Source organism: Rutidosis leptorrhynchoides, chromosome 2 (assembly GCF_046630445.1).
Source record: "Rutidosis leptorrhynchoides isolate AG116_Rl617_1_P2 chromosome 2, CSIRO_AGI_Rlap_v1, whole genome shotgun sequence".
NCBI classification, from domain to species: Eukaryota; Viridiplantae; Streptophyta; class Magnoliopsida; order Asterales; family Asteraceae; genus Rutidosis; species Rutidosis leptorrhynchoides.
In genome coordinates, this window is record NC_092334.1 from 308,017,020 (window position 1) to 308,044,447 (window position 27,428).

The following is a 27,428-nucleotide window of genomic DNA, read 5'->3' on the forward strand; positions in this document are numbered from 1 at the left end:
AAGGGGTGCCTCCCAAGAGCGCTTTGTTTATCAAGTCGTTACAGCTCGACTTTTCCTTGTCAGATCTTCAGAATGGATCGAAGGAGAAGATATGCTCCTCCTTATCGTGGTCTTCTAAATAGGCTTTCAACCGGTGGCCATTGACTTTGAAATTACCAGTAGGTCCTTCCAACTCCACGGCTCCGTGTGGAAAAGCGTGTACAACTTTGTATGGGCCACTCCATCTGGATCTAAATTTTTCCGCAAACTTCTTGAACCGAGAATTGAAGAGAAGAACTTTATCTCCAGGGGCAAACTTTGTAGGGATTAATTTGGCATCATGCGTAAGTTTCGTTCGTTCCTTGTAGATGTATGACGTTTCATATGCATGGTCTCTCAATTCGGCGAGTTCGTTCAATTGCATTTTTCTATGTCTTCCGGTAACTGAGGGATCAAGGTTGCAGGTCTTCAGCGCCCAGAGAGCTTTGTATTCGAGTTCTAACGAAAGGTGACAAGCTTTTCCATAGATCATTCGATAGGGTGTAGTTCCTAGAGGATTCTTGTAAGCAGTCCGGAATGCCCACAGAGCATCATCTAGCTTCTCGGCCCATTTATTTTCATGATGGCTGACAGTGCGTTCTAAGATTCTTTTGAGTGCTCTGTTCGTGACCTCTGCTTGTCCGTTGGCCTGCGGATGATAGGCAGTGGACATCTTGTGGGTAACTCCGTATTGTTGCATCACCTTCATAAACTGAGTGTTACAGAAGTGTGTGCCTCTATCACTTATTATCGCACGGGGAGCTCCAAATCTGCAGAATAGTCTCTTCAGGAAATTTGTGATGACTTTGGCATCATTAGTTGGAAATGCTTGAGCTTCGACCCATCTGGAGACGTAATCTACTGCTACGAGGACATATTCTTTCCCGTTAGACTTTGGGAATGGGCCCATGAAGTCTAATCCCCATATATCGAAGATCTCGCAAGCTTGGATATTAGTCCGAGGCATCTCGTTCTTCATAGAGATATTGCCTTGCCTTTGGCATGCGTTGCAACGCTTTACAAGCCCTTGCGCATATCGAAATATAGATGGCCAATAGAATCCTAATTCTTAGACTTTCCTAGCGGTTAAATTTGCTCCATGATGACCTCCAGTTGGTCCATGGTGACATTGGTGAAGAATCCCTGCTGCTTGCTTCTCATCTACGCACCTCCTGATTATCTGATCAGGGCAAATTCTAAAAAGGTAAGGATCTTCCCAGTAGTAGTACTTGGCATCCCTGAAGAACTTCCTTCTTCGGGAGGTACTCATGCCCTTTTGTACTACTCCGGAAACTAGGTAGTTGGCCATGTCGGCATACCAAGGAGTGTCATTAAACTGTTATCCTATGTGAGTTTGTCCTAAACTCATAAGCTGTTCTTCCGGGAATTTATCTCTGATATCTTGTTCTGCAGGTTTTTCCATCGTTGAGTTTTCCAAATGACTAAGATGATCTGCTGCGACGTTCTCTGCTCCTTTCTTGTCTTTAATCTCGATGTCGAATTCTTGAAGGAGTAAGATCCATCGTAGGAGTCTTGGTTTTGCATCTTGCTTAGTGAATAGGTATTTGAGGGCTGAATGATCTGTATAGACCGTAGTCTTGGACAAGATAAGATAGGAACGAAATTTGTCGATGGCGAATACTACGGCTAGCAGCTCCTTCTCCGTGGTAGTGTAATTCTCTTGAGCTCCGGTTAAGGTTTTACTGGCGTAATAGATTGGATGAAAGTGTTTATCTACCCATTGTCCAAGCACTGATCCAACTGCGAAATCGCTCGCATCACACATGATCTCAAATGGTAGACTCTAATCAGGAGCTATCATGACCGGTGCATGTGTTAGCTGTTCTTTCAGATAGTGGAATGCTTTTCGACATTCTTCATCGAAGACAAACGGGACTTCCTTTCCTAGGAGATGAGTGAGAGGTCGTGTGACCTTTGAAAAATCCTTAATGAAACGTCGGTAGAAACCGGCGTGTCCTACGAAACTCCTTATTGCTCTTACTGTGGTAGGTTCTGGAAGTTTAGTGATGGTCTCAATCTTAGCCTTATCAACTTCTATTCCTGCTTTATAGATCTTATGTCCTAAAACTATCCCTTCTTTTACCATGAAGTGACATTTTTCCCAATTAAGAACTAAATTTGACTCTTCACACCGAGTGAGCATCTTGTCAAGGTTTAATAGGCACAAATCAAAGGTACTTCCAAAGACTGATAAGTCGTCCATGAAGACTTCCATACAACGTTCAATCATGTCGTGGAATATTGCTACCATGCATCGCTGAAATGTAGCTGGTGCATTGCATAACCCAAAGGGCATACGTCGATAGGCAAATGTTCCATAAGGACAGGTGAAGGTTGTTTTCTCTTGGTCCTTTGGATCGAGGGGAATTTGAAAGTAGCCGGAAAAACCGTCTAAGAAACAGTAGTACTCATTTCCTGATAGACGTTCCAACATTTGATCAATGAAAGGTAATGGAAAATGATCCTTCCGGGTTGCATCGTTTAATTTACGATAATCTATGCAAACCCTCCAACCGGTAACTTTCCGAGTTGGAATAAGTTCATTATTCTCATTTTGAATTACGGCCGTCCCTCCCTTTTTGGGTACCACTTGAACAGGACTGACCCATGGTGAATCAGAGATGGGATAGATCAGACCGGTGTCCTGAAGTTTGATTACTTCTTTCTTGACGACTTCTTGAATCATAGGGTTGACCCTTCTTTGCCTCTGAACTGATGGCTTGAAATCAACTTCCATGAAGATCTTATGGGTGCAATAGTTGGGGCTAATCCTTTTGATATCGGAGATCTTCCAAGCAATTGCCTTCTTATGTGATTTCAGCACTTGAATCAATTTCGCCTTCTCTTGTGGCGTGAGGTCTTTTGATATAATCACAGGGAGTTGCAATTCTCCTTTTAAGAATGCATACTCCAGATTGTCGGGTAACTTCTTCAATTCTAATTCCGGAGGCTCCTCGATAGATGGCTTCATTCTAGCTATCTCCTTACGGTCTAACGAGTCGTACCTCTCCTGGAATTCTGATTCTTCAGTAGCGGTCACTGATGCTATCTGTTCTTCATTTCTGGAAATTGTCCTTCTTAATGCTTCCTCTTCAGAAACGTCTTCTTTAGTTTCGAAGGTCGGTTCGGAAAATTCCTCACAGTCTTTCCTTGACTGGGGTTCCTGATATACCGGAATGAAATCTGTCTCTTCATTCGGTCTTCTCCTTAGTAGAGGTAAAGGAATGCCTTGTCCTAGCGGTGCTATTTGAATAGTATGGCCAAGAAGGTTACTTTCAGAGAGGGGAGATATGGGATGACTAAGGTCTATGGCTGAATGGTTGTCGAGATTTCCTTCAGGAGGTGTAAATAACAGATCCTTAGAAATTTGATCTTGACTGCAAATAGCCATAGTCTCTTCCAGGTATTCATTGACGAGTACTTGAAAAGAATCAGAGAGATTCACATTCTCTTCTGTAGGGTGGTTCATGAGGCGATCAACATTGAATGTTATTTCTTCTCCTCCAACCCTTAACTTTAGAGATTTCTCGTGAACGTCAATTACGGCCTTGGCAGTATTTAGGAATGGTATGTCAAGAATGAGTGGGACCTTCGTGTCTTCCTCAATATCCATAATAACAAAATCAACGGGAAATGCGAACTTATCCACTCTAACTAGGACATCTTCAGCTATTCCCCGAGGAATCTTAACTGATCTGTCCGCGAGTTAGATAGTCATTCTAGTTGGCCTTAAGTCATTTAATCCTAGCTTCTTGAATAATGAATAGGGCATTAGGTTTACACTGGCTCCTAAGTCTGCTAACGCATTGCTAATTTGGACATCTTGCAGGTAGCAAGGTACCGTAAATCTTCCTGTATCTCCTAACTTAGGGGGAATTCCATGCTGTAACACTAACGAGCATTCTTCACTTAAGGGCAAGCTAACTATCTCTCTTAATCTCTCTTTATTTGAAAGCAGTTCTTTGAAAAATTTAGCGCAATTTGGCATTTCTACTAAAGCATCTACTAGACGTACATTCAAATGCAAATTCTTAATAATATCCCAATACTTAGCAAATTGTGCTTCTTGTTTTTCCTTCCTAAGCCTACCTGGGAAAGGTATGCGGGCACGCGGAATAATTTTCGGGGCCTTAGGAGAGATAGGTTCCGGTGGATTGACGACTGGGTCAATTGGCACAGGTTCTTTATCGGAAAAATCTTGTATGGGTATATTGACAGTTGTCTCTTTTCCTCCTCTAGTAATTACTAGGGCATCAAACTCACTACACTCTATATCAATTTTAGTGGTTAAACGTTTAAGCGTAAGCTGAAAATTAGTGATTAATTCTTCAAAAGTCTTTATCAACGTGTCGAACTTATTCTGACATTCTATGACTTGAAGGTTTATCATGTATTGCTTTTTCATAAATTCAGCTAAAATTTCCTTAGAGTGGAGAGTAGGTTTGTGCAATGGAAAAATTATATTATGATCCGAGCTATTTTGCTGTTTGTGTGCCCATCTAGGGTAAGGATACCTTAGATTGGTTCTAGTAGCATCGGAGTTCTTAGGAATTTGTAAACTTTGAAGAGTGAGGGTGAGATCTTGTAACCTAGTTTCCAGCATTTTTACCGTATGAGCGAAGACATCATCCTTCTCAGCAGCTTCATTGTTCCAGTCTTCCTGTTGTGCAGTTATTGTGTCCAAGAGATCCCATGCTTCATCTGCTGTTCGAGACATGAAATTTCTTTGCAAGGCCATGTCTAGAAGAGACTTATCATCCTTGGTCAAACTATTGTAAAGCATACAGACTATGTCTGCCCGACTTAACAAATGATTCGGACATCTTTTAAGCATCATCTTCACTCTATTCCATGCTAGACACAATGACTCATTTTCTTTTTGGGAAAAGTTAGTGATGTCATTTCTTAAACAGGTTTGTAGGGAGGGTGGATAATATTTATTTAGAAATTTAGTGGCTAATTCCTCCCATGTATGAATTGAATTCGGGTTAAGTGCGTCAAACCATGCTGATGCGTGTTTAGAAAGTGATTATTGAAAAAGATGAAGTCTTAAAATGTTTTTCTCGTTTGATTCGTTCTTAAAAGAGTCAACCAGTCTGATAAATTTGTTTATATGAAAATTAGGATCGTCAGTCGGTAATCCTTGAAATTTACAGATCATACTGGCTAGTTTAATCATGTGTGAACTGATTTCAGGAATTCCTTCGGTTCCTAAGGTGATTGGTCCTCCTCTTTCCTCTAAGCATGACTTATGCATAGAAGCAAGGGTGTCTTGTTGTTCCATATTTTTTTTTTCTAATTTTCTGTTAATAAAAAGACCTAAAAGTAACTTTTAGAAAATATTAATTCACTAAAAGGATCGATAATTTAATAAAAACAATTATTCTTGAAATTCGATCACTAACCATATCGGATATCTTAACTGATAGGACTTCTCACAGATTACTTGTATCGAGGTGGCCAGGCCGACTACGGAGAGGCAGAATCCTTTTGGTTCCAATATAATTGGAGACTGTTCGGAAAATCCAATAACCAAGTTCGTGTATAATTGTCTTTCTTAGACACCACCAAACAACACTTTGTCTGTTTAAAATCTTTCTCGATCAAAATATTCGATTCTCCGGCAGCGGCGCCAAGAAGAAGGTTACCTACTAATATGCCACTAACGGACGGTTTTTATTTTGTGCGGTATCGTTAGGTCGCACGGTGTCCGATTCGATAGCACACAGCGTCTTCGTTTATTTATATTTTGCGGGGCCTAAATTTACTTTACTTTCTAAGGTGTAGAAGGTGTAAGTTAACCTAGTGTCGAATTTTATTCTGATTAACGAATTGAAGATCAAGTGGATAATTGTCTTTTAGTTAAATTACCGGGATAAAAGATAGTAGTTGATTTTAGCTAAAGGTCCTAAATACAGAAAAAGTAAATAAAGTGAGAGGATATCCGGAGTATGCAGATCAAGGAAATGTTGACCAAGATATCAGTATTGGGTTAGGGAAAGGTAATTATGCTTATGTTAAGACTATGCTTGGATTGATGTTGATCTGGTTGGATGAGGCAATTACACAGACCTACTTATCTCTGAACTCTCGGAGTTCTCTTTGAGCAGTGAGAAGTATGTCACTTGGTCGTATAACTGAAGTGTAACAATACCTCGAAGGTTATCCTCAGTAGAGTACTAGGTTTATTAGTGAGTTAAGCTCTAATCCTAACCCTCATTATCAGTTCAGATAACTGAATAAGAACGTGCCGTGTTGATTAAAAACTGATCACAAACGGAAGGAGTCCGTCGGTTTAAGTTGGCAAAACCTTAAATGAAAACTAACAATCATTTCATCATAATAGTGAGATCACAGCAAATCAAACATTATACAGCATTACAGTTAATATACTGATAGTAAAGCAGATAGAAACCTAATAAGTACCTAAACAGTTGATATGACTAAGACCTAGGGCAACAATCAGACAAGAACATGCAATAGGCTTGGGTCATACAGTAGAGGCACTAACTGGATCTTAACAGCTCCTAAGAGGTCTCTTCGGAACAGTCAATAGGCATACTAGGTCATTCATGTCTCAATTCCTAGGTTCCGTGTCCTAAAAGTGCATTAGATGCCTCTCGGGAACTCCGACCATACCGAGTTCATAGAATCTTCAGATACAGTATAACCAGGGGTCTTAATCCTATGAAGTAGCTAATTTCATATAGGTGGACAAGTTCTGATCACAACCTAAGTTGGTCAATCCTTAAGATGCTAGCATACAAATATATCAGACTTCCTAATTCAGTATTATAACAGTAATCGTACTATATTAACATAATTACGCTAACCCAAACTTCTATCATGGCAACATACAGATAAATTAAGCTATCATGGCAATATCAGAACGCATTATTAAACATAAAAGATAAGAATACATGTTTAATACAAAAGACAAGCGTTTCGAATAAAACCTGAAAAAGCCGAACTAATATGCCCGGGATCGCAGGGACTCGCCGGGATATCCTCCGAAAAATAAAAGCTAAGCTAACTACTACTAAAAACTACCTAAAAATATTGAAAAGATAAATTGTATTTCAAGTTGAGTGTGTGTTGGAATGGATGGAGAAAGGCCCTTTAAATAAACTTGGAATTTGCCTGCATACGCCTGGCAGGGCGTATGGCAGCCCGCTTTTGGCAGGCCGTATGCTTGGCAGGCCGCATAGTGGCTCGTGTGGTGGCACGTATTTTGCAGGCCATTTCCATAGTGGCAAGCCGTATGGCAGGCCGTATGACAGGCCGTATGGTCTGCTGATCAGGCTTGATTCACTGGATCGTAACTTGATTTCTTGTCTTTCACCGTTTTCGCTCTAGAATCTTCGTTTTAGCTCCGTTTTACTTGATTCTTTTTGCATCGCCTTTGTAATTACTTAATCTACAAAATCAACCGAAAAAACGATAATTTTGCGTTTTAATCTTTATTGTTTTAGGGCCTGATTTAGGGGGTAAAAACGTGTCTTTTTGCCCGATATCATTAGGCTTAGTTTTTCTCAAGACCCAATTGACCTGAAAGCTTGACCCACTTGACCCAAATTTGAGTGTATGGGTCACAATTGCCAGGTCTATCACTTCTGCCAAGGATAACCGCGATTCTTTAAGATTATATCAATAAAAGAATAACCGTTGAAAATTACTTGTGACTCGGATTTAATTATTTGTTAATTACACTTAATCGACTAACCAATATGTATTAACAAAAAGAATGTATTCACCCCCTTCCTCTACAAACTTCATGTGATTGATTCGGGACCAACGCATACATTTTGTATCGGGGGATGATAATGGATCGGATATAGATCGAGTGATACCGTATCCATATTCATATCCATTGAGTTTTTGTTCATTCATATCAATATTCATATCCATCTTAATTTTAGTTCATCGATCCATATTCATCGGATTAAACGTGTTAATGGATATCAATTGGATATTTAAATATATTATAATATTTTTTAATATGTGATTAATAGAATAACGCAGTATAACAAAATTAAATATAACATGACATAATTAAAATATACCTACAAGAATGTGTAATCTTTGTCGAATATAAAACACAATTTGTTGATATTACTATTTTATATAGATTATGAAAAATTAAATATATAATTTTTATGTTAATATTGTTAGATATATGTATTTTATTGTAATATATAATAATTATTTCATTATCATTAGTTGAAGTTGAGAGCAAAATGAAAATCTAACGGTAGATGCATGTATAATAGTAAATATGTAAGCATATATCTATATTTATATATTTATAAAATGTATCTCGGATAATAATCAGTATATTCATGTATGAAACTTTTCATCTATATCCATGTCCGTACCCATATCCATATTTATATCCACTTAAGTTCATTCATATCCATATTAATATTCATTTAGTTTCAATCCATATTCATAGGGAGTTCATCCTTACACCACTAAGTTTTTATCATTTACCACCAAAATACGTCTTTAGACTAATCTACCCTTATCTTAATTTAATCAGTTCACGCAATTTTGTTCTAAGTATTTTGACTATATTTTTGCCTAACAGTTTTCATTCTTTTTAGACCATCTTTAATTCTCACGGGCGTGTTGGCGTGTTGCTGGGTGGAGGTGAGGTGCTTGATAGGTGTGCTAGTAAACTGAGAAATAATGAGGTGGAGTGTTGAGTGACGTGTTGGATGATGTGTTAAAATCTGATTTGAAGTTGGGTGAAAAAGAGGATAAAAATTAATCAAAAAAACAAAAATCAACTAATCAAAAATCAGCACACCAAAATGGTTTCATGTGCTTGGAACACACACGCCGAGAGCACACACGCGAGCACGCCCCATTAGCCACGTGTTGGTGGCGTGCTCGGTGCACATGAGGCCCAAACACGCCTGCGTTAGGGATGGTCTTAATATCTCTCTACAAGTAGCTTCACATGATTAATCCCAGATGTCATCTTCAACCTTTGGCCTTTGAACAAAACTAAAAAAAAAAAAAAACTCGAACTAATAAAATCATTCACATTCATTAATTACCCATGCCTCTTTTGAAATTGAATAAAGATAATAGGAGCAAGTACTTTAGAAGCACTATGAACTTTATGACTGAACAAATTTTGATACACAAATCCAGCCCAAAAAACGGGTTCATTCAAAGTTGAAGAGGCGTAAGAAACTTTTAAGATTCATTCAAATAAGGGGCTCGATTATGAGATTCGGGATGATTAGATGAAAGATCCATTGAAGGATTCAATGATTTAGGAAGGTTTAGAACAACAAGAGAAAAAAATCAATCGAACTCAAAAAAACGATTCAATCATTCATGCAAATTTGATGATAGATTCAAGTTAAGATTCAATGATTTTGGTGGGATAAGCTTGAAAACTAAGTGTACAGGGTAGGGTTTTTCCACAGAATTTTGAAAAAGAAGAAAGATGATGATCTTGAATCGTTGAATATTTGGGTTTCTTTGGAAGAGGAAGTGCTGTACAAGCGAAGGTAGGGTAGATTTTTTAAGGGACTAATAAAAGGCGTCAATAATATAATTGTAGAAAAGGCAAAATGGTCCAGATATGTAATTTGGTGCTGGATGGCAAAAAAACTAGCGGTGTAGAGATCAGCTCCCATATTCATATAAGAAGGTGGATATCTACATAATGGGGTTCTATCAGGTTAGTGACAACCTCTAAAATCCAAAAACTTATTGTAAAAGTTGTGTATTTAAATCATTTCTCCAAGTAACTGAGAGAAACTATTGGCCCCATGAGTGGGTATGAAGAGAGCTGTAAATTGAAAACCAAAAAGTTACACTTCAAAAACCCTTTTTCTCTGACTTGGGAAACCCACCTAACGGGTATATTTAACCGGACGGTTGAAATCCGGTCAATCTCCACCGCTTTTGCATTCGGAGTGGCGTCTTTCCATTCAATTCCTTTCAAATCCTTTCAATTTTCTTCCTTATTCTTCTTCATTTTTCTTCGTTCCCATTCTGTTACCCTAACCCTAATTTACTTCTCATCATGTTCGATACTATTTTCATCAGAAGATTGGAATGGATTTCGCACAATATGCTTCAAGATGCATTCGGTAAGTTTAGACTGATCCGAGAAATCAAATCGTGGTCCTCCCGGCGTTTCACTTTTATTTCGTTCGAAGGAATTGAGCAGACTTCTTTGGCGATTGAAGAAATGAACGGGTCGAAGGTTTTTGGAAAACCAATTTTTGTTGGACGGCCATGTAAGCGTGACAGTGGTCTATCCAACCGTGGTGACCGATTAGGATCCTGTATGACGATTGCTCCTAATAGTTCTGTGGTCGAGGGTTTAGATTTATGTATCCACTTAGTTGATTCAGCTCCTCTTGTTGAGGGCGAGGTGAAGGATTTCTTGTTAAAGTGCAAGGCTCGTATTACGAATTTCAGGAAATGAAGTGATTAAGTGTGAAGATTTAGCTTTTTTTTCCCACCATTCTTGCAAGTGGTAAGGGTTCCAGTTTTGATTTGGTGCTTCCTTTTTCTCCTAAGGTAGACGAGTTTTTCAAGTATGTCTGAGTGGAATTAAGGGATTTTCCGGCCAAGTTTGTATCTGAAGAGAACTTAAGGACTACTGCGGGTAAGGTGGGTGCTATGGTGAAGGTGGCTCAACCACCGTCAGATCTGCGCGCGTCACCCCATATAAATCGTGCAAGCTTATATCTTACACTGGATAGCGCGCAATCTCGTCACGCTTTAATAAAGAACTCACGAACATTAATCGCGCATTTGAACATGGCCGCATTAGGAAACAGATAAGGCTAGAAAGGTACTATGGCGACACTAAAGAAGAAAGGACACCCGTGGCAGCACGATGCGGTCCTGACATTGCAGGGCGAACAGAAAAGGACAACATGGTATAAAGGGGACATCACTAGGATAATGGCAGCACTTTTTCAGCTTTTTGGAATAAAAGGACGGAGACAATACGACGTGGCAACAACATATCCTCTTTGTCCCCTTACGTGGAAGTAAGGGACAAAAGTTCACAAGTATAAATAAAAGTAACTTGAACGAGAAAAGGATCTACTTGGGAATTACATTATACCTTCACCTACAAGAATACTCTCAAGTATATTCCACCCCAGCTAAACCGCGCAACCAGCATAGCATCCTCAAACACTTAGCGATTTCAGGCAGCGCACACCACGTAAATCCTAACATCGCCCTTGGGCCATCAACTCCGGTTAACCCGAATGATGGTGAGTTACGTTTAACCACCCTTTCCTAGATCATCATCTCGTATGAGGGTTATTCACGGTACTCCGGACTGGAGAGTTAAACTCAAAAAACCCTTAAACCCCCCTTTGTTGTTGATCTCGCATGAACTGAACCCCTTGGACCATTTTATGCCTGATTAATGAGCTTGTTCTGGTGGCAATGATCAATGATTCTCTTGCAAAAGGATATATATGGGTCAACGAGATTTCTGATGTCTCGATTATGGATAGATTACAGGCGCTTTCATTATCTGATAATTTTGTCCAAGTTGCTAATGATCTCGTTTCAAAGGTGGTTACTTCGGGTAATGATCCTGGTGAAACATGACAGTTTGTTCAAGGTGTTGAAGGTCAAGTTGATGGCGTTTTCGAGTTTGGATTATCTTCTCCGGTGGTGTTGGGTACAAAAACAGATGGGCACGTAACTGGTTTGAGTTATGTGAGGTCCCCTATGATTTCATCCTCTTTTGATAAAGTTCAAGCTGTTCTTGATTTTCATGGCTTTCGTAACGTAAACGGGCTCGGTGGTTAAGTTCATGTGAAGATGGTGTGGGTTCGGTGGTGGTCGCGAAGGTTAATGGGGGTGGGTGAGTCGGAAAGTTTGAATGACTTTGGGGGTACAAAGGGTTCTGCTATACAGACTGCGGTTAATGGGATGAAGACATGTTGTGATGGTAAGGTGGGTTGTGAAAGGTTTGTTGGGCCTGGGCCTGCATCAGAGGGGGGCCTAGGTGAAGGAGGTTCGTCGAGTAAAGCCATAAGTTATTTTGAAGAGGTGGCACAGGATCTTGAAGGTTGTGTTATGGTCGAAGGAAAGTTGATTGGTTCATGTTCGCTTCCGAAACAAAAAGTAAGCAAGAAGGTTAAGGCAAAAAGAGGTCACGAGAAGGTGGTTTGTAAGGTCAGCGGGGATGGTATGCGATGTCTTCGACCCCTGTTTACGTTTATTTGGATAGAAGGTTTATTATCTTTATTGTCTTTTTGTTCGTATGTTTGTTTCATTTTGTTTTGCGTGGTTTAGTTCTCTTGTTTAGCAGATGTTTATTTTTCGTTGTTGTTGTTAGGCCTTTGGGGTCGGGCCTCGTTACCTTTGCTTGTATATTTGTTCCGGAGCTTCATTTTTTTGATGAATGTCCCGTGTTTTATATAGTTTTAGTTTTTTGTCATAAAAAAGAAAAAAGAAAAAAGAAACAAGAAACCATTGGCCCAGCCCAAACTATTATAGGCCACCTGAATAAACAACCTGTCCAGAAACTCGATCATGAGAACCGCCGTCTTCTTCATTCACCATCCTCATCAACTCCAAACGATTTGTTTTTATTGAAATATAAAATATAAATAAATTAATCATGGTAAAAACGAAAATTAAAAAATCTAAACCAAATAAGCACCCAAATGTAAGTCAGTCGAGCTCTATATCTGTTTATCTCAATTTTTTCTGTGTATAATTTGCTCAGTATTTGATTAAAGTATCATAATTTTTGCTCCACCTAATTTACCTTTTTTCATAGAGTAATTATCAATTATTGTATTTAATTGAAATCAGTTCAAGTAGTTAAAATTTAGGCATTATGTGTACTTCTTTTTGTTGTCTAATTCAACTTGCTAACTTCTTAATTGACCTATTAACAGCGTTATATACATGATTCATATTTATATATGGAAATTAATTTTAGGAAATTGTGATTGTAGTTTGTAATATTGTTTGATCTTCATGAACTTATTTGTATTTGAGTTGTCGATTGTATAATAATTTGAGCTGTTGATTTGACAGAATAAAAGAACAGGAAAGCAATCTGACATATCAGAGTTTCGAGCACAGCTTGATGCATTAGGTCTGAGAATTATAGAAGTAACGGCAGACGGAAATTGCTTTTTCAGGTTTGTGCTAAAGTTGTAGATGCTTGTTAGGGTGATCTAGGGTGTGTTTGGATGAACCTAGCTTGTAGCTGGAGCTTATGAGCTGGAGCTGGAGCTTATGAGCTAGAGCTGAAGCCGGAGCTGGAGCTTATTTTTGAAGATGGCAGCTGGAGGCCTGGAGTTTATTATATTTTATAAGTGTTTGGTAAATTAACTGGAGCTTATTCTTCAATTTATAAGCTCTACTTTTTTTTCATAAGCTATTACAAATAGCTTATTTTTTAAGAGCTTATGATTTTCATAAGCTCTACTTTTTTGTTTACCAAACAAAGCTTATAACTTGGAGCTTATTAAAGTCATAAGTTGAAGCTCCTATGAGCTCTCATAAGCTCCCACAAGCTCGCGTGCCAAACATACACCTAGCTGATTTGTTTTATATATAACATGTATATATGTATATATAGTTTCACGAAATGGTCAAAATTTACACACAAACTCTTTGGTATTTGAAGTTCTGAAGGATCAATGTTCTCGAATTGACAGAATAATGATATTTGTTGTGGCAGAGCTTTGGCAGATCAGTTGGAGGGTGATGAGGATAACCATGAGAAGTACCGGAAAATGGTGGTGGATTATATAACGGTATCATTATATCTTGCTTTTGATTTATTATGTAGATATGTCTGTTTTGTAATAATATTTTTGTTATGCTTTATTCAGTCTCTTTGATAAGCTGTCAATTTAATGGAAGTGTAAGATGAAAAACATCAAGCTTGAGCAAATTGTAGGAAATGATATGAGCTGAGACATAGTCCTCCACCGGCAATAGTTTACGTTGATATAATGATTTAGTAAAACGCTGTAAACATCAAATTTGCACATGTATGCTTGCCAATTGTAGTTAGTGAGAAACTAAATTCAGGTATCTCAAAGCTAGGTGTGAACGTGTCCGTTGTGTACTACTTAAAGAGGATCTTCTTGCTTTTTTTGGTCAATATTTTTTTACCAATCTTAGAGGCTAAACAAGGACATCATTCGTTAGTTAGAGCTCTGATCATCTCTGCTACTTTCCTTTAAATTCGAAGGGTATACACTAATAAGAATATAGTTTCTTGTTGAAGGAGAAAATAATAGTGGCCATTATTATACATTAATGCAGCAATATCAATAGCAATAGTAAAAGCAATAGCAATAAAGTTATCTTGCCAACTCTACTCAAACTGTTAATATTAACTACTAATCCAATTTTACGTTTCTAGTAATAGTGTATTTTAGTTTCCAGTGACAACCTGTTTAGCACCCCATTAAAGTACTATAGACTGTAATTCTACTAACTTTCAGAAGAAAGCTACTTCCATTTGTCAAACACGTGTAAAGAAGAACCTTGTGTGAACCCTAGTTTTTTTTGTTGGATGCTTTTACTGGAACTTTATACTAGATCACTTGTGCTCTGCAACTGCAAGGGTTGCTAGTGGAAGGGTTTTTTTTCTTTTCATTCTCTAAAAAATCATTGAGTTTTTTTTTTTCGAAAGGCAACATATTATTAACACGAGAAAGAGTAACAACACGAAATAGCACCCATTACAATTAATTGGGTACTATGGAAAACTCGAAAACATGTTGCAAAGAGAGCAACAAAAGCGAATACATGGAACAACTCAAAAATCGAGTTTTGATTCACTGGTATATAAGTTTCTGAGTCATGGAGCCACTCTATTAGTAATCATAAAGCAGTGCACATTAGAATATTAAATCATTGTTCTACATGTGCGTTTGTTTTTTTATACCATCTTTTTATATCTTTTCTGATTGAATATGCTCATTTATTGATATTCAATAAATTTATATTATATATTATCATCTTAACAACAGATATGCTTAAGTTTAGTGAACCAGTGTCCTATTGTTGAGCATTTATTTTCAGGATAATCGTGAGAATTTTGAGCCTTTCATTGAAGATGAAGTGCCGTTCGATGAATACTGTCTGTCCATGGGTAAGGACGGTACATGGGCTGGACATATGGAGTTACAGGCTACTTCTCTTGTGACTCATACTAACATATGCATACACCGAGTACACTCTCGCTTTTTCAACTTTATCTCTTTTATCATTGGAAATAGAAATTGTCAGCATAACAATTTCCAGATATATTGATAACCTTAATTTACAGAAGTCATCACCTCGCTGGTATATAAAGAATTTTAGTGACCATGATGTCAAGATGATCCATTTGTAAGTATGTATATTCATAACATTTCTTTTTAAGTTAATTGCAACAGGCTAGGCTAAAGTTTCTTTGTTTGCAGATCTTATCATGATTTTGAACATTACAATAGTGTGCGATTAAAGGATGACACTTGCAATGGACCAGCCATGCCAATCATAATTAAGGTTTTTTGCTGACATCATAGCCGTTTATAATATATCTCTAGTCACTTTTCACGGCTATACTATTTTAGGATATTATAATGCAATAGAACTGTTTACATAAATGTAATAACCTTGCTATTTGAAAAAGGCCGATGCTGATCTTTCAGTGAAACCACAACAAGTAAATTCTTCTGTTTCTAAGAACGAACGGAGATTTGCTAAGACTGTTATCCCGCCAGAATCATTAAAAATTGTCAAAGTTGGTAGTGGATGTGAAAACGAGGATAAAATTCAACAGGTTCTATGCTATATTTTCATTTTCTTTCTTGTTTTTATGTGCTTTTATTTATGGATAACAACTGATGTGTACCGTTTTGCAAATTTGTAGTGATGTATATTTGATAAGGTTGCAAAAATCTCTACTCGGGGAGTACTCGGTCAAGACTTTTCAGGGAGTACTCGGATGTTGACCAAGTTTGACTTTGATTGATTTTGACTGTTTTCACCGATTTTTTTGAGTAATCTTGAATTTGGCCGAGTTTTGACCAATTTTCCGAGTTTTGGCCGAGTTTGAGCAGTTTTGACTGATTTTGACCAAGTTTGACCGAGTACTCCCCTAGTTGCAAAAACCGAGTACTTACCAAGTAATTCCGAGTTCTACAACACTGATGTTTGATTTATGTTTAGGTGCTATTACAAGTGGATGGAGACGTTGATGCTGCAATAGAGTTTATAATAGCAGACAAAACAACTGAAGAATGCTCGGTTGAATATGATAGAGCTATTTTTTCAATGGATACTTCTAATGGTAATGACTGGTTAGTACATATATACAGATGTTACATATATCGATATCTATTGGCTTATTCAGCTCAAAGTAATAACATATACGTTTTGTTAACCTACTATATCTAGGATCTTCTAGTAGCAATGACCTTTCGCAAAGAGAGAAGTGCGAGGAAAAGATTGAAAACATAAGTGCGAAGGAGAAACCGACTTGTAGAAACACTAAAAGAGAAAATGATAATAGCAACTCAGTGCACGATGAAAAGGTTTTATATCATTTGGTTGGTAAAATCTGTTTGAAGTATATAGGTTTTAAGACAAATGGTAATTCTGTATTTCAATTATCTGCAGAAAATAGCCCGTAATAAGGCTTGTCCGTGTGGATCGAAGAAAAAGTACAAGTCTTGTTGTGGGACGGCAGTAAGAAGATCCTCTACAGTTGCAGTTGCAGTTGCAGTGTACGTATTGATTTTTTGTCGATGTTTTGTTTAATAATTTTATTATAGCAATCTTCTGTTTGCATATAATCTCTAGTTTTGGCTTCAGATAACTTTAGATAGGAATTAGATTGGTTCCCCCTTACTGAACGATTTATGTTTGAAAGTAATAATCCGCTAGACCTTCTATCCAACTCTCTAATAGGCACTTGATTAATTCATTAACTGATGGAAAATGCTAGTTAATTTGTATGAAATTGATTACTTCTAGTCTTTTGATCGTGAAGGTTTTTGCTGTTTGATTTCTAGTTTAGAATTTGGTCAATTAAAATCGTCAAAAGTGATTCAATTTTCTAAAGTTTCATCAATTTCAATTTCAGAATTTGGTTAATTCTTATCAGTAGACTCAAGACAAATTGTATCATTTTGTCATTTATTCCAAGTTAAGGGATTGGTCAATTCAGTCCTCAAAATCAAGCTTCTTCAAATTTCATCATACTAAAGCTCAGAATAATCTCTGTTTCTTGTAAAGTAGAAATCAAGGCAGTGATTTTTTCTTATTCTGTATCTCGTCTAGATGATTTCGCATCTTCAATGTTCACTGATTGAAAGCTATCTTTTTCTGTTCGTTTACGAAATCTCAAAACACGTCATCTTAACTTATAGAAGGTTATAGGTTATACGAGATCAATTTCGTTCTTGGCTTATTCGGTATCTATGTACTGCAGTACTGGTAGGGTCAAACATAGATTGATATCCTAGTACAAAATTGATTTATTTGTTTTGGTTTGATCAATTTAACACCTGTAAAACGTCCTCATATTCTCTTTTTATAATAGAATATTTAATATTTAATAATAGTACTAGGAATCATGCTGAAGTTGTTTATCCAAACTGCTCACGGTCATCACTTAGAGAGCTTCAGGGGTGTTGGTGATTTCTTAGGAGTTCAATCTACTTTTCAGTTTATTAGAGTTATGAGAATTGAGATTTTTAATTAGTAATAATTTTTTTAACTTTGAATTAAATTATTACGTCTAAATGAACCCTTAGTTTAGGAGTTAAACATACATATTTTTTCTTAAGCCCACGTTAGTGTGTCGCAATTTTTTTGGAATATCTGAAAATAGACAATACCTTAGAAGTGGAGATTATATACTCATTTCATCATGCAACTCTAAGCTGCAATGTGTTGGAACATATTGAATCACGTCATTGTTGACTAACCTAGTCAACGAGCCTGATTAGAGGCTTATCTTTGTGCTTTCAGCTGTATTTTTAGAAACATTTATGTTCTTTTTCCTATCACAGAAATAGCTAACGTTTCTATATTTGTTATTTTGGCATGATGGGTGATTTCCAACACAGTAGCGTTGACAATGGGAAGGGTAGAAAAGATAAGAAGCGTGGAACGAAAGGAGGATCGGCAAACTCATCGGTTTTGCATGGTTCTGATGATGGTTCCCTTGACATGGGTGCACTTTGTATATAAAGAATCGTCAGTGAGGTATCAAATCACCTCCCATGTTAGCATACTGGATTTTGCCCTTTTGTTTAATTGTCAGTACATTTGATTATGGTGATGTTTTGTACTCAGACACAGATTTTTGACAATGGAGTAGAAGCTAAAGAGAGAGATTTACTCCATTCCCAGATAAGCTTCTTCAACATGTCTTGATCAACAAATCCAGAAAGCTAATCTATATCCCCGAATACAAGATGTATTTAATTTTCAGGATTCTAATATCCCCGATTACGCATTCCAAAGTCTCGACCAATTGTTATAAATATATCATATCCATCTTTTTATCCTTTGAAGAGGCTTGCTTTTTTTGTTCTTTAAATTGTAAATTCTTTTTTTATTAGATGTCATTGTTATTATTATTTTATATTTTTGAACGACAATTATATAAAACAAAACTAGCATGGAGCTAGACAAAGAATCCATAGGATATTGAAGCCTTGCGTTCCAATTTATTCTAGAATTTCTATGCCTAGAGAAATGTCATTTGAAAGAATTAACATTAACATTGATACTATATACAATACAATATATGACTTATATTGAAATTAGAATTCTGAAAGCTAACTCCATTCCTATACCTCCATATGTTCCGAAGATTTGCTAGAATAATAGATAGGAGAGAGTGTAAGATTTGCTAGAATAATAGAATAATTCTGAAAGGTCACAGAGAAGAACAAAACAATGGAGTTGAATGCCAAATTGATTTTATAGATTTAGCCAATGATTTCACATAGACAGGAGAGGGTGCAAGTGTTCACACAAAATTTCATAAACTAATTTGTTTCACTACTCAACTGCTCATATCTGAATGAACCAAGCTATGGTAACTGATTCTGTTATACTTCCGTTAAATTCGATTATAACACTTGCAACTACGCACGTGCTTTGCACACCGGATTGTTGAAACCAACTGCAAGTGCCTTGCACATGTTTTCAATAAAACCCATAACAATCCTTGCCCTCAAGAATGTGAAAAAGTGTGTGTGATGGTTAACGTTCAGTCTCCTCGCTAGCCAGCCAATCATCGGGTTGAAAGTGAAAGTCGTCGAAAAGTGGCGGAATGCTCTTAAAACCAATTTACTTGAGGGGTGAGACAGAGGAGTAGATTCTCCACTTTGGACTTCTAACATAGCTGCATAACTGCAGACTCTTCCAAGTCAGTAGTACCATCTACATCCTTCAATTTGCTTACCTTTATTCTCCATCATTTTTCTATACTCAAAAGATACTCGATTGAGCCTAGAAGATGACCAGAAATGTGTAATCCGTATTCTTTTCATTTCATTTTTTTTTTCTTTTCTTTTTAGGCCAATTCCATATTTCAAAATTCACTTTTGGCTTTTTTCTTTTTATACCATTTCCAATTCAAATTGTTATCCATACAAAATGCTTCCTTACTAGGTTTGTGTCCGCTTAGTCAATGCCATGGTACAGATGAATCACGGATCCAATTTCCAAGCTTAGCAGTATGTTTATGCATGGCCACTAGGTTGACCATGGACGTAGTAGGTGGCCTTTGGGGAAAAAGATGGACGAATGATAATCTTGTTTCTCTTAATCTTTCTCCGCTTACAAATGATACATTAAATAGATACACTAAGATCATTTCCAAACATGCATGTGATATCACAGGCAGTTACTGCACTTTTTGGCCAAAAAGTACAAACTGCATGTGATGTGATTAGGCATTGTCAGTTTCTGACATTTTATAACCGTTTGTGTTAGTTTTTTGTGTCAAATATTGGGTAGGGTGATGTGGTAAAATCTGATTGAAAATTGGGTGGGAAAAAAATTAATTATAAAAAATATATATCTATTTAATCAGAAAAAAATCTGACTGGTTGAAGGCAAAAGTGACGAATTTTGTTTTTACGTCACATGTCCAACTGACAAAACTGACTAACCGTTAGGCTCCTCCGTTAGTTTTCGTCAGTTTTGTCCATGTAATCTGACGGAGGTAACTAACGCACGGTTAGTATTGGCACTTATCTTTCTGGAAATGCCTCATAGTAATCCTTATGTGTGGTTTAGCCATTTAGGATACTGATTGGTAATAAACTGAAGTAACAAACTTTGAACGTAAACTTTTCACTCTTTCACAGGTCGACACCTCATACTTTCTATACGACTTCACTCTTATTCTTATTCGTAGGTAGGTAGATGAATGATTATCTACATCTCAAGACCGAACAATTGTAGGATTGGATATCGTTGTAATATAGTATCAAATTCAAACACACATATGTCAACTTTCATGGCACCAAATTCATTGCGATTATGAAAGACCATGCTCTCTGAGTAAACTTAAACATAACTTACCTATTCAGACATCTGTTTATATCTGTTCTACCACGTTTATTCACGTAGTGAAGGCAAGTTTACGTGGGAATTTATAATGGATCTACAGATCATATACAAACATGAATCGAATGCAAAACTTAGACAATTGAAGAACAAGTTGTGAGGAAATTACCAAAATTTTTGTAACTAACTTTAACTGCTACATGCATTCAAATCGCCAAGCAACATTATACTATTTCCCTTCAAACGTTAGATTTCCTTTTCACTAGCCTTCTTTATTTGTAGGGCAGCTCTTACAACATTTCCTCTTGTTATAATTCCCACCTTCATATCAAGTACCAACAATTACCAACTTTTGATGAAAAAGTTGAAAAGAATTAGGCGACCAGTGTTGCAGAACTTGGAATTACTCGGCGAGTACTCAGTTTTTGTAACTAGGGGAGTACTCGGTCAAACTCGGCGGGATTACTCGGAAAATCAGTCAAAACTCGGTCAACATCCGAGTCCTCCTCCGAGTAATCCGAGTAATCCTCGAGTTGCTGAGTACTCCATAAAAAGTCCCGACCGAGTACTTTCTGTTTTTGCAACCTTGGGTGACCACCAAAAGATATTGTGAAAAAGATCTTACCAGCTTTCCTTCACCATCTACAACTGGAAGGCGTCGATATTTAGTTTCAAGTAACAATCTGGCATCATAGAATTCTTTTGTAAGTTGGCGCAAAGTAGAAAAAGACTTTTGCAGTTTTATAGAACATGAGATTAGAGTAAAGGAATTAAGAAAGTTGAATAAACCTGGCAGCATCCTCAAGATTAGTACTTTCACGAACTACTAACGGTGCGGGCGTCATTAAATCACCAACCACCTTCCCATCGGTTTTACTGAGCAATTTTTGTACCTCGTTGAATGTCTGCAATTAACAGTTTGATATCACGAGAAAATTGCATGTAATAGATTATAATATCAAAGATTAAACACATTTTCATTTCTGATAACTCGTTTTTATGTAAGTCAACCGGTTGGGAGCTTTATCGCATTAATCTTTTTGTAAATTAGTATTGCAGTAGACATAATGATTAGCTAGTAACTTTTTGGTTCGCAAAAACAAGAGTTTCATTAAAATATCAATGGAAGAGATGGTGGATACTTACCTTCCAGGTGCTATCAACCTCTGGGAACATGTTGGTATCTGATCTCGTAGCACCTGTGATGAAAATGTAGATTGTAGATAAAAGTTCGTAGGAGGAGCAAAACATATCAAGAGGAACAAGTGTGTATTTTTTTTCATTTTAGAATAAAATACAAAATTTGGTATGTCAAGTTATAGCTTACCCGATACAGAGTCCAGTGCTAACAAGTCATAATCTGAAACCAGCCCAACCTGTAGCAAGAACAAATGTATGAATACCTCCTCAAAATATAAGATACTTTTCAAGTATTGATGAAATTGCTCAGAATATAAGATATTTTTCAAGTTTGAATCAAGGTTGAAAAAGACGTGAGACGGAGACGAGTTGGTCAGGACCTTGAAAGGCCAAGTCGGTCGAGACGGACATTGTCCAACATTGACTTCTAAATATAAATATTTCAAACATAAATGTTTTAAAAATCATGATTTACAAATAAGATCATATGATGTTAATTTAACTAATATATAGGTTTTTATAATGTTTTCAATAATTATAGTGTATTTATTAATTTGTATTTTATAAATACACTATAGTTTGTTATGATCTACCTGAATTGATAACTTGAATCGAGGAGACCCGAGACTAACCCTGAATTCACTTAAGAATCGAGGGGATAGCCCGGCAGAGCCATGGTTTTTAAAAAACGGCAGAGGCGTACGCCTCGGAACGTTTTTGGAAAATCCCGTTTTGAAACGTACGCCTCGATGGCCTTTAAAAGTCGTACGCCTCATATGCTGAGGCGGTATCCTTTTTTTTTTTTTTGCTGAGGCGGTACGCCTCGATGGCCTTTTTTTTGCTGAGGCGGTACGCCTCGTACGCCTCGATGGCCTTTATGTATTTTTTAACTCCGCCTCGAACGTACGCCTCGGGTTCGCCTCGCCTCACAAAGAAGAAACGCCTCGAGGCGCGTTTCCGTTTTTTTAAACCTTGGACATAGCCATAAGCCTGAGTGAGGAACTCACTCCCAAAAGCTAGCTTTAAGGAGGAGGGGACACCGAAGCTTATAAACCATCACCTAATCCCATACTTGGGCAACGTGGGATCGTAAAATTCTGATTGTGTATAAATCTGTAAACCCAGAATTCAGTTAGTCATGTTATCAAGTTGTAATTGTACAATTCCCTCTGTAATTCTTCTTCAATTGAATTTCAATAAAAATCCCCAAATCGTTACAAATCTCAGAATCCGTTTCTAGACCTAAGATTCCCAGGTTGTTTCAATCAACTTCTTCGACTTAATCAAGTTCAGGAAGTTTATATCATAGTTATAGTAAACGGGTTCAATACTATAATTCAGCTTAATTTCTAAGTATCTAACTAGCAGTTAATGCCTATACTTGAAAACTTGCAGGTTATCAATAGATAAACTGTATAAACTTGAAAATTTTGTATAATAAACTGAAGACGAGAAAAAACGTACCAATTTCCAGTCATCGTCAATTACAGGGAAGCCAGTTATTCTGTTTGCTACAAGAGCTTCCAGAGCTGTTTCAAAGTAAATCAATTATAAGACCACAGAAAATTAGAGTGATGAATGAACTTTTATATATTAATAAAAATAATACCTTCATCTACTGTTGTTGTGGCCTTTACTACGTGTAACTCATCTCTTGTAGTCATAAAATCACCCACAATCAAGACTCCATTTCTTGGCTAGAAACAATTATGAAATTTTTATAAGATACTGAATAACAGATAGGACAGGACTGTTCAAAAAGATATTAAATGACTATCATAACAACTAGATACGTCTCTACCCAAAATAACATATAGATCCTTGCAAGGTACTGCAAAAACAGGGTGTACTACAGGGATAATGAAGAAAGAAATCAATTAATGGTATGGAAAAAGGTACATTTTGTGATGCATTCCTGATATATATAGCAGCAACATCAACAATTCGTAGTCTCCAAAGAAGCAATGAATTATAACATTATGATACGAACCAAATTATTATCTGGACACAATTATAGGTTTTATTGTTTATTATTTTAATAATGGGAAATAAATTAGCTATGCTTTATTATTATTACGATATATTGTTCGAATCTTATCTGGTTACAAAAGTCTTAGGAGAACAAGTTAGACTTCATCTATATATATAGGGACTTACGGTAATTTGATTATGTTAAAGGGAGAATATTGATAATTGGTTTGGATATCCTTTGAGAGTTGGGTTACCTATCAAAAGTAAACCCTGGGAGAGCTTATCGACCTCTTGAAAGTCGATTACCTGTCTTTATTTACCATTTATTTGTTTATATTAAGATACAAGCACTCGGTTTGTATCACATTAGCAATAACCGAAGCTGAAATTCAGACTCTGCAGGAACGTTTGGTAAGGTAATGTGGTAATGATATATTCTTGCAAAAATTCAGTTCAAGCCAAAGAGCCTTCTTCCACTTTTTGTGATAATGAATCAGGGATTAAGCTATCTAGAAAATTGAGCTCCATCACACATAGATGGATCCATTGATCTCGTCAATTGCATAAGGTAAGATGAGGTGGCCTTGAGTTTTAAACAAAATCTCGACTGATTTCAGCTTATGGGAGGAATTGACGATTAGCGCGCTAACAAATTCTCAAGATGCAACCGTAAGCTGTTACTCGGTTCCATTTTGCCGGTGACTTGGTTCATATTTTGATACCTGCTTTTATGTCGTTTCTAGTACAGCTTAAAAATGATCAAGGTTGGTGAACTAACAATCATGCAGCTATTTATTCAATTAGGTAATCTAGTCCGTAGAATATCACGAAATTAATAAGATCTGATGTAGCAGTGATTTCGAGAAGGAATGATAATCAGGAAATATCATTTATAATGCTCAATAGTAAAAGGAGCTACACTGATACGTTATGTACTCAACTCGACTTACACATGACCTTAATCACCCCATACAATTCTTGAAGTACGTTGTTCTAGGACAACTTTATGTAATAATGGATATCTGTAAGGTCTTATGCAATAATGGAACTCAGTTGTTCTATATATACATCAGATTAAGTATCTCTTTGTTTATTAAGAATTGAGTTCATGCCAATTTATGATAAATCTGATCCACTACTTTGCTTCCTAGCCATAATACTAGTGATCCCCATGATGATATGTTGAGACCTTTGCATCTTGTACCAATGACACATCTCAAATTATCAAGTGAAGTCTCATGTATAAAGTAGATCATGAATCAGTAAGCTTCAATGTAACATTAATTTTGAGAAGGAGAGCATAAAGAAGAAATTATAAATTCATGATGCTCAAATGACCAAATGAGCCATACTCAACCAGGCAGTTACAGTCGTTTACTAATTGTGTAACTAACTATAAACTATCTATCTGACTAACTAGTGGTCACAGTGGCGGAACATTGTGGAGACGGGGCGGGGCACCAGCTGGATTTAAAAAAAAAAAAATTTACGCTAAAAAAAAAAAAAATTACTAAAAAATAAAGTTTTTTTTAGTGTTCGCCCCAGCTGTCATTGAAAAATTTAATAAAATTTGAAAGCCGCCCCATCTGTGGCGGAACTCAAGTTCCGCCACTGAGTGGTCTGGGTGTGTTAGTTACACTCCGCATATAAAATATCTTCTACTAGCCTATTGCCTACGTAGTGTTCGATGAAATTCCTCAATGATACTTTTTTATTATATCTCTGATTACAATAACGAAATTTGCGCAAACACACTGAATAAGTTTTCCCTTTACATATGAAAAAAGTACAAGAAAAATACAGATAGAAATAAAATTCAGATAAAAATTTAAGGAAAAGGATGTACCGGAACGGAATTACCCTTCAACGTAGCACCTACTGCTGCTGCTGCTGCTGCAGTGACGGTGAGGGTGGGTCTACGAGAAACAGGTATGAGGTAAGAAGACGGTAATGAAGAGATAAGAGATATTGAAGATGAGATCAGGCAAGGCAGCTGACGGTGGAAGACGGTGGTGTAACGGAATTGGGAAAGGGATGTTACGCTGTCTAGAAGCGGAGGAATTGAGGCCATTATTTATTGATGGTTTCGATCGATGTTGAGAGATGATAACAGGTAGAAAGATATCTATTTTTTCCCAGAAGCCAAGGGAAAATTATGGTGAACAAATTGGATTTTGTGTTTTTTTTTTCTTTTTCATTGAAAAGAAAAAATGAATATATTAATTTTTTTTGGTGCGTAAATGAATATTATTAATTATTAATTATTAATTAATTAATTAATTAACCCTTACATACTAAAACACATGGGTAATTGTGTAGTTTTAATTGATTTGGATACTAGTTTAGAGTTTACGTTCACACTACAATCGGTCTTTCAAATTCGACTCAATTTACACAACAGACCCTTAAGTTTACTGTGACAACCCGGAAATTTCCGACCAAATTTGAACTTTAATCTTTATATATTCCCGACACGATAAGCAAAGTTTGTAAGTTTAATTTCAAGAATTTTAAACTGTGTTCATACATTCATTTAACCTCGACCAAATTCCAAAGATTCACGAACCATTATAGGAACGGATATGATTATATATGTATATATGTATATATTATAACTTGAAAACGTTAGCAAGTATTAAACGTATAATACTTTACATGAACGTATTTATTTCAATATGTTTATCGATGGAATTAGAAGATTATATCAAATGATTGATTTAACAGTTACCTTGAATTATGATTACGAGTCTCTGTTAAGAGGACCACTTTGGTTTAGTAAACATTTCCTTTTTAACGGTATCCGGAATATTTGGTAAAAGTGATTTACAAAAGTATCATTAACGAGAGTTAGTTAAAAGTTAGTAATCATTTCCGTTTAAATTTCAAAAGTGTACTTTACTTTGATTAACTCGTGTCCCTTGATAAATCAACTATTTAGTTTACATATTAAAAACATTATTTGGTAAAATAACTACTATTATTTAAAACGAGTTATATTATATAAAACGAACTTTGAAGTGTAATTAGTTTTGAAAGACTAAATATTATATCATTAGATAAATATTTCAAACTTAATATATTATGTACAAATTTACAATTCTAAATAAAAATATATATATATTTTAACTTAGTCATAAAACGTCCTGATTTAAAATAATATATTTTGATAAACAACGAGTCACTGATTTATAGAAGCAAATGACCACAACGCTCAATTTTATAAGTTACATTTTTTATAAGATAATTTATTGATGAGTAAGTCAAATTATTAATAAGGGTACACGTCGCGTAACGTAAAAGGCAAGTTTTCTAAACGTACGAAAGTGCGCTCGAAAAACCGAAAGTGGTACATGAGTTGAGTGACAACGTACGAGTCATTTGAACAAAAATTATATTTTTACTATGCACGTAAATAAAATAAAATATTTAATTAATTATAAAGATTAAATATAATATAAATTAAAAATGTGTGTCAGTAATATGAGTTAAAAGATCGTAGCTGTAAAGTTGACATGCTGAACTAGAAACCATCTATAAAACAAACCTGAATTGTTGCTCTGCCTCATTCATTTTTTCATTCCCTCTTACTTCGTAGTATTAATATTTACATTATTAACTATATTATTATTTATATTATAATTATTATTAAGGTTAATTTTATTATTAGTATTAGTATTATTAGGAGCGATATTATTAGTATTATACATAAAATACTACGA

The 27,428-nt window shown here is 36.2% G+C and overlaps 2 protein-coding genes across 3 annotated transcripts; one reads left to right on the plus strand and one right to left on the minus strand.

The window, feature by feature from the left end:
• The first annotated feature begins 12,255 nt into the window (after positions 1–12,255).
• LOC139891833 (OVARIAN TUMOR DOMAIN-containing deubiquitinating enzyme 7-like) lies at positions 12,256–18,275 on the plus strand. 2 transcript variants are annotated; one of them, XM_071874843.1, is made up of 11 exons: positions 12,256–12,274; positions 13,090–13,196; positions 13,742–13,817; positions 15,100–15,249; positions 15,347–15,408; positions 15,483–15,567; positions 15,695–15,844; positions 16,234–16,354; positions 16,462–16,598; positions 16,684–16,790; positions 18,138–18,275. In XM_071874843.1, exons 3-11 carry the CDS (start codon positions 13,797–13,799, stop codon positions 18,259–18,261), a joined length of 957 nt encoding a protein of 318 aa, XP_071730944.1. In that variant the 5' UTR covers positions 12,256–12,274; positions 13,090–13,196; positions 13,742–13,796; the 3' UTR covers positions 18,262–18,275. The 2 variants fall into 2 exon arrangements, with proteins under 2 accessions (XP_071730944.1, XP_071730943.1); XM_071874842.1 differs by lacking the exon at positions 12,256–12,274 and adding an exon at positions 12,572–12,712.
• Positions 18,276–20,522: 2,247 nt separating this feature from the next.
• LOC139891834 (CBS domain-containing protein CBSX1, chloroplastic-like) lies at positions 20,523–25,877 on the minus strand. Its single transcript, XM_071874844.1, has 8 exons — positions 25,556–25,877; positions 23,348–23,435; positions 23,203–23,267; positions 21,926–21,974; positions 21,745–21,797; positions 21,388–21,503; positions 21,224–21,281; positions 20,523–20,919 (listed from the first exon to the last, which is right to left on the minus strand). Exons 1-8 carry the CDS (start codon positions 25,778–25,780, stop codon positions 20,845–20,847), a joined length of 729 nt encoding a protein of 242 aa, XP_071730945.1. The 5' UTR covers positions 25,781–25,877; the 3' UTR covers positions 20,523–20,844.
• Between the last annotated feature and the right edge of the window lie 1,551 nt (positions 25,878–27,428).

Coding starts and splice junctions, on each gene's coding strand:
- LOC139891834 (XM_071874844.1), bottom strand. CDS start 25,780: ATGGCCTCAATTCCTCCGCTTCTAGACAGCGTAACATCCCTTTCCCAA. Junction 23,268..23,347: donor CACAACAACAGTAGATGAAG/GTATTATTTTTA, acceptor ACTTTGAAACAG/CTCTGGAAGCTCTTGTAGCA. Junction 20,920..21,223: donor TAGATGGTGAAGGAAAGCTG/GTAAGATCTTTT, acceptor CTTGATATGAAG/GTGGGAATTATAACAAGAGG.
- LOC139891833 (XM_071874842.1), top strand. CDS start 12,665: ATGGTAAAAACGAAAATTAAAAAATCTAAACCAAATAAGCACCCAAAT. Junction 13,818..15,099: donor TGGTGGTGGATTATATAACG/GTATCATTATAT, acceptor ATTTATTTTCAG/GATAATCGTGAGAATTTTGA. Junction 16,791..18,137: donor GTTGCAGTTGCAGTTGCAGT/GTACGTATTGAT, acceptor TTTCCAACACAG/TAGCGTTGACAATGGGAAGG.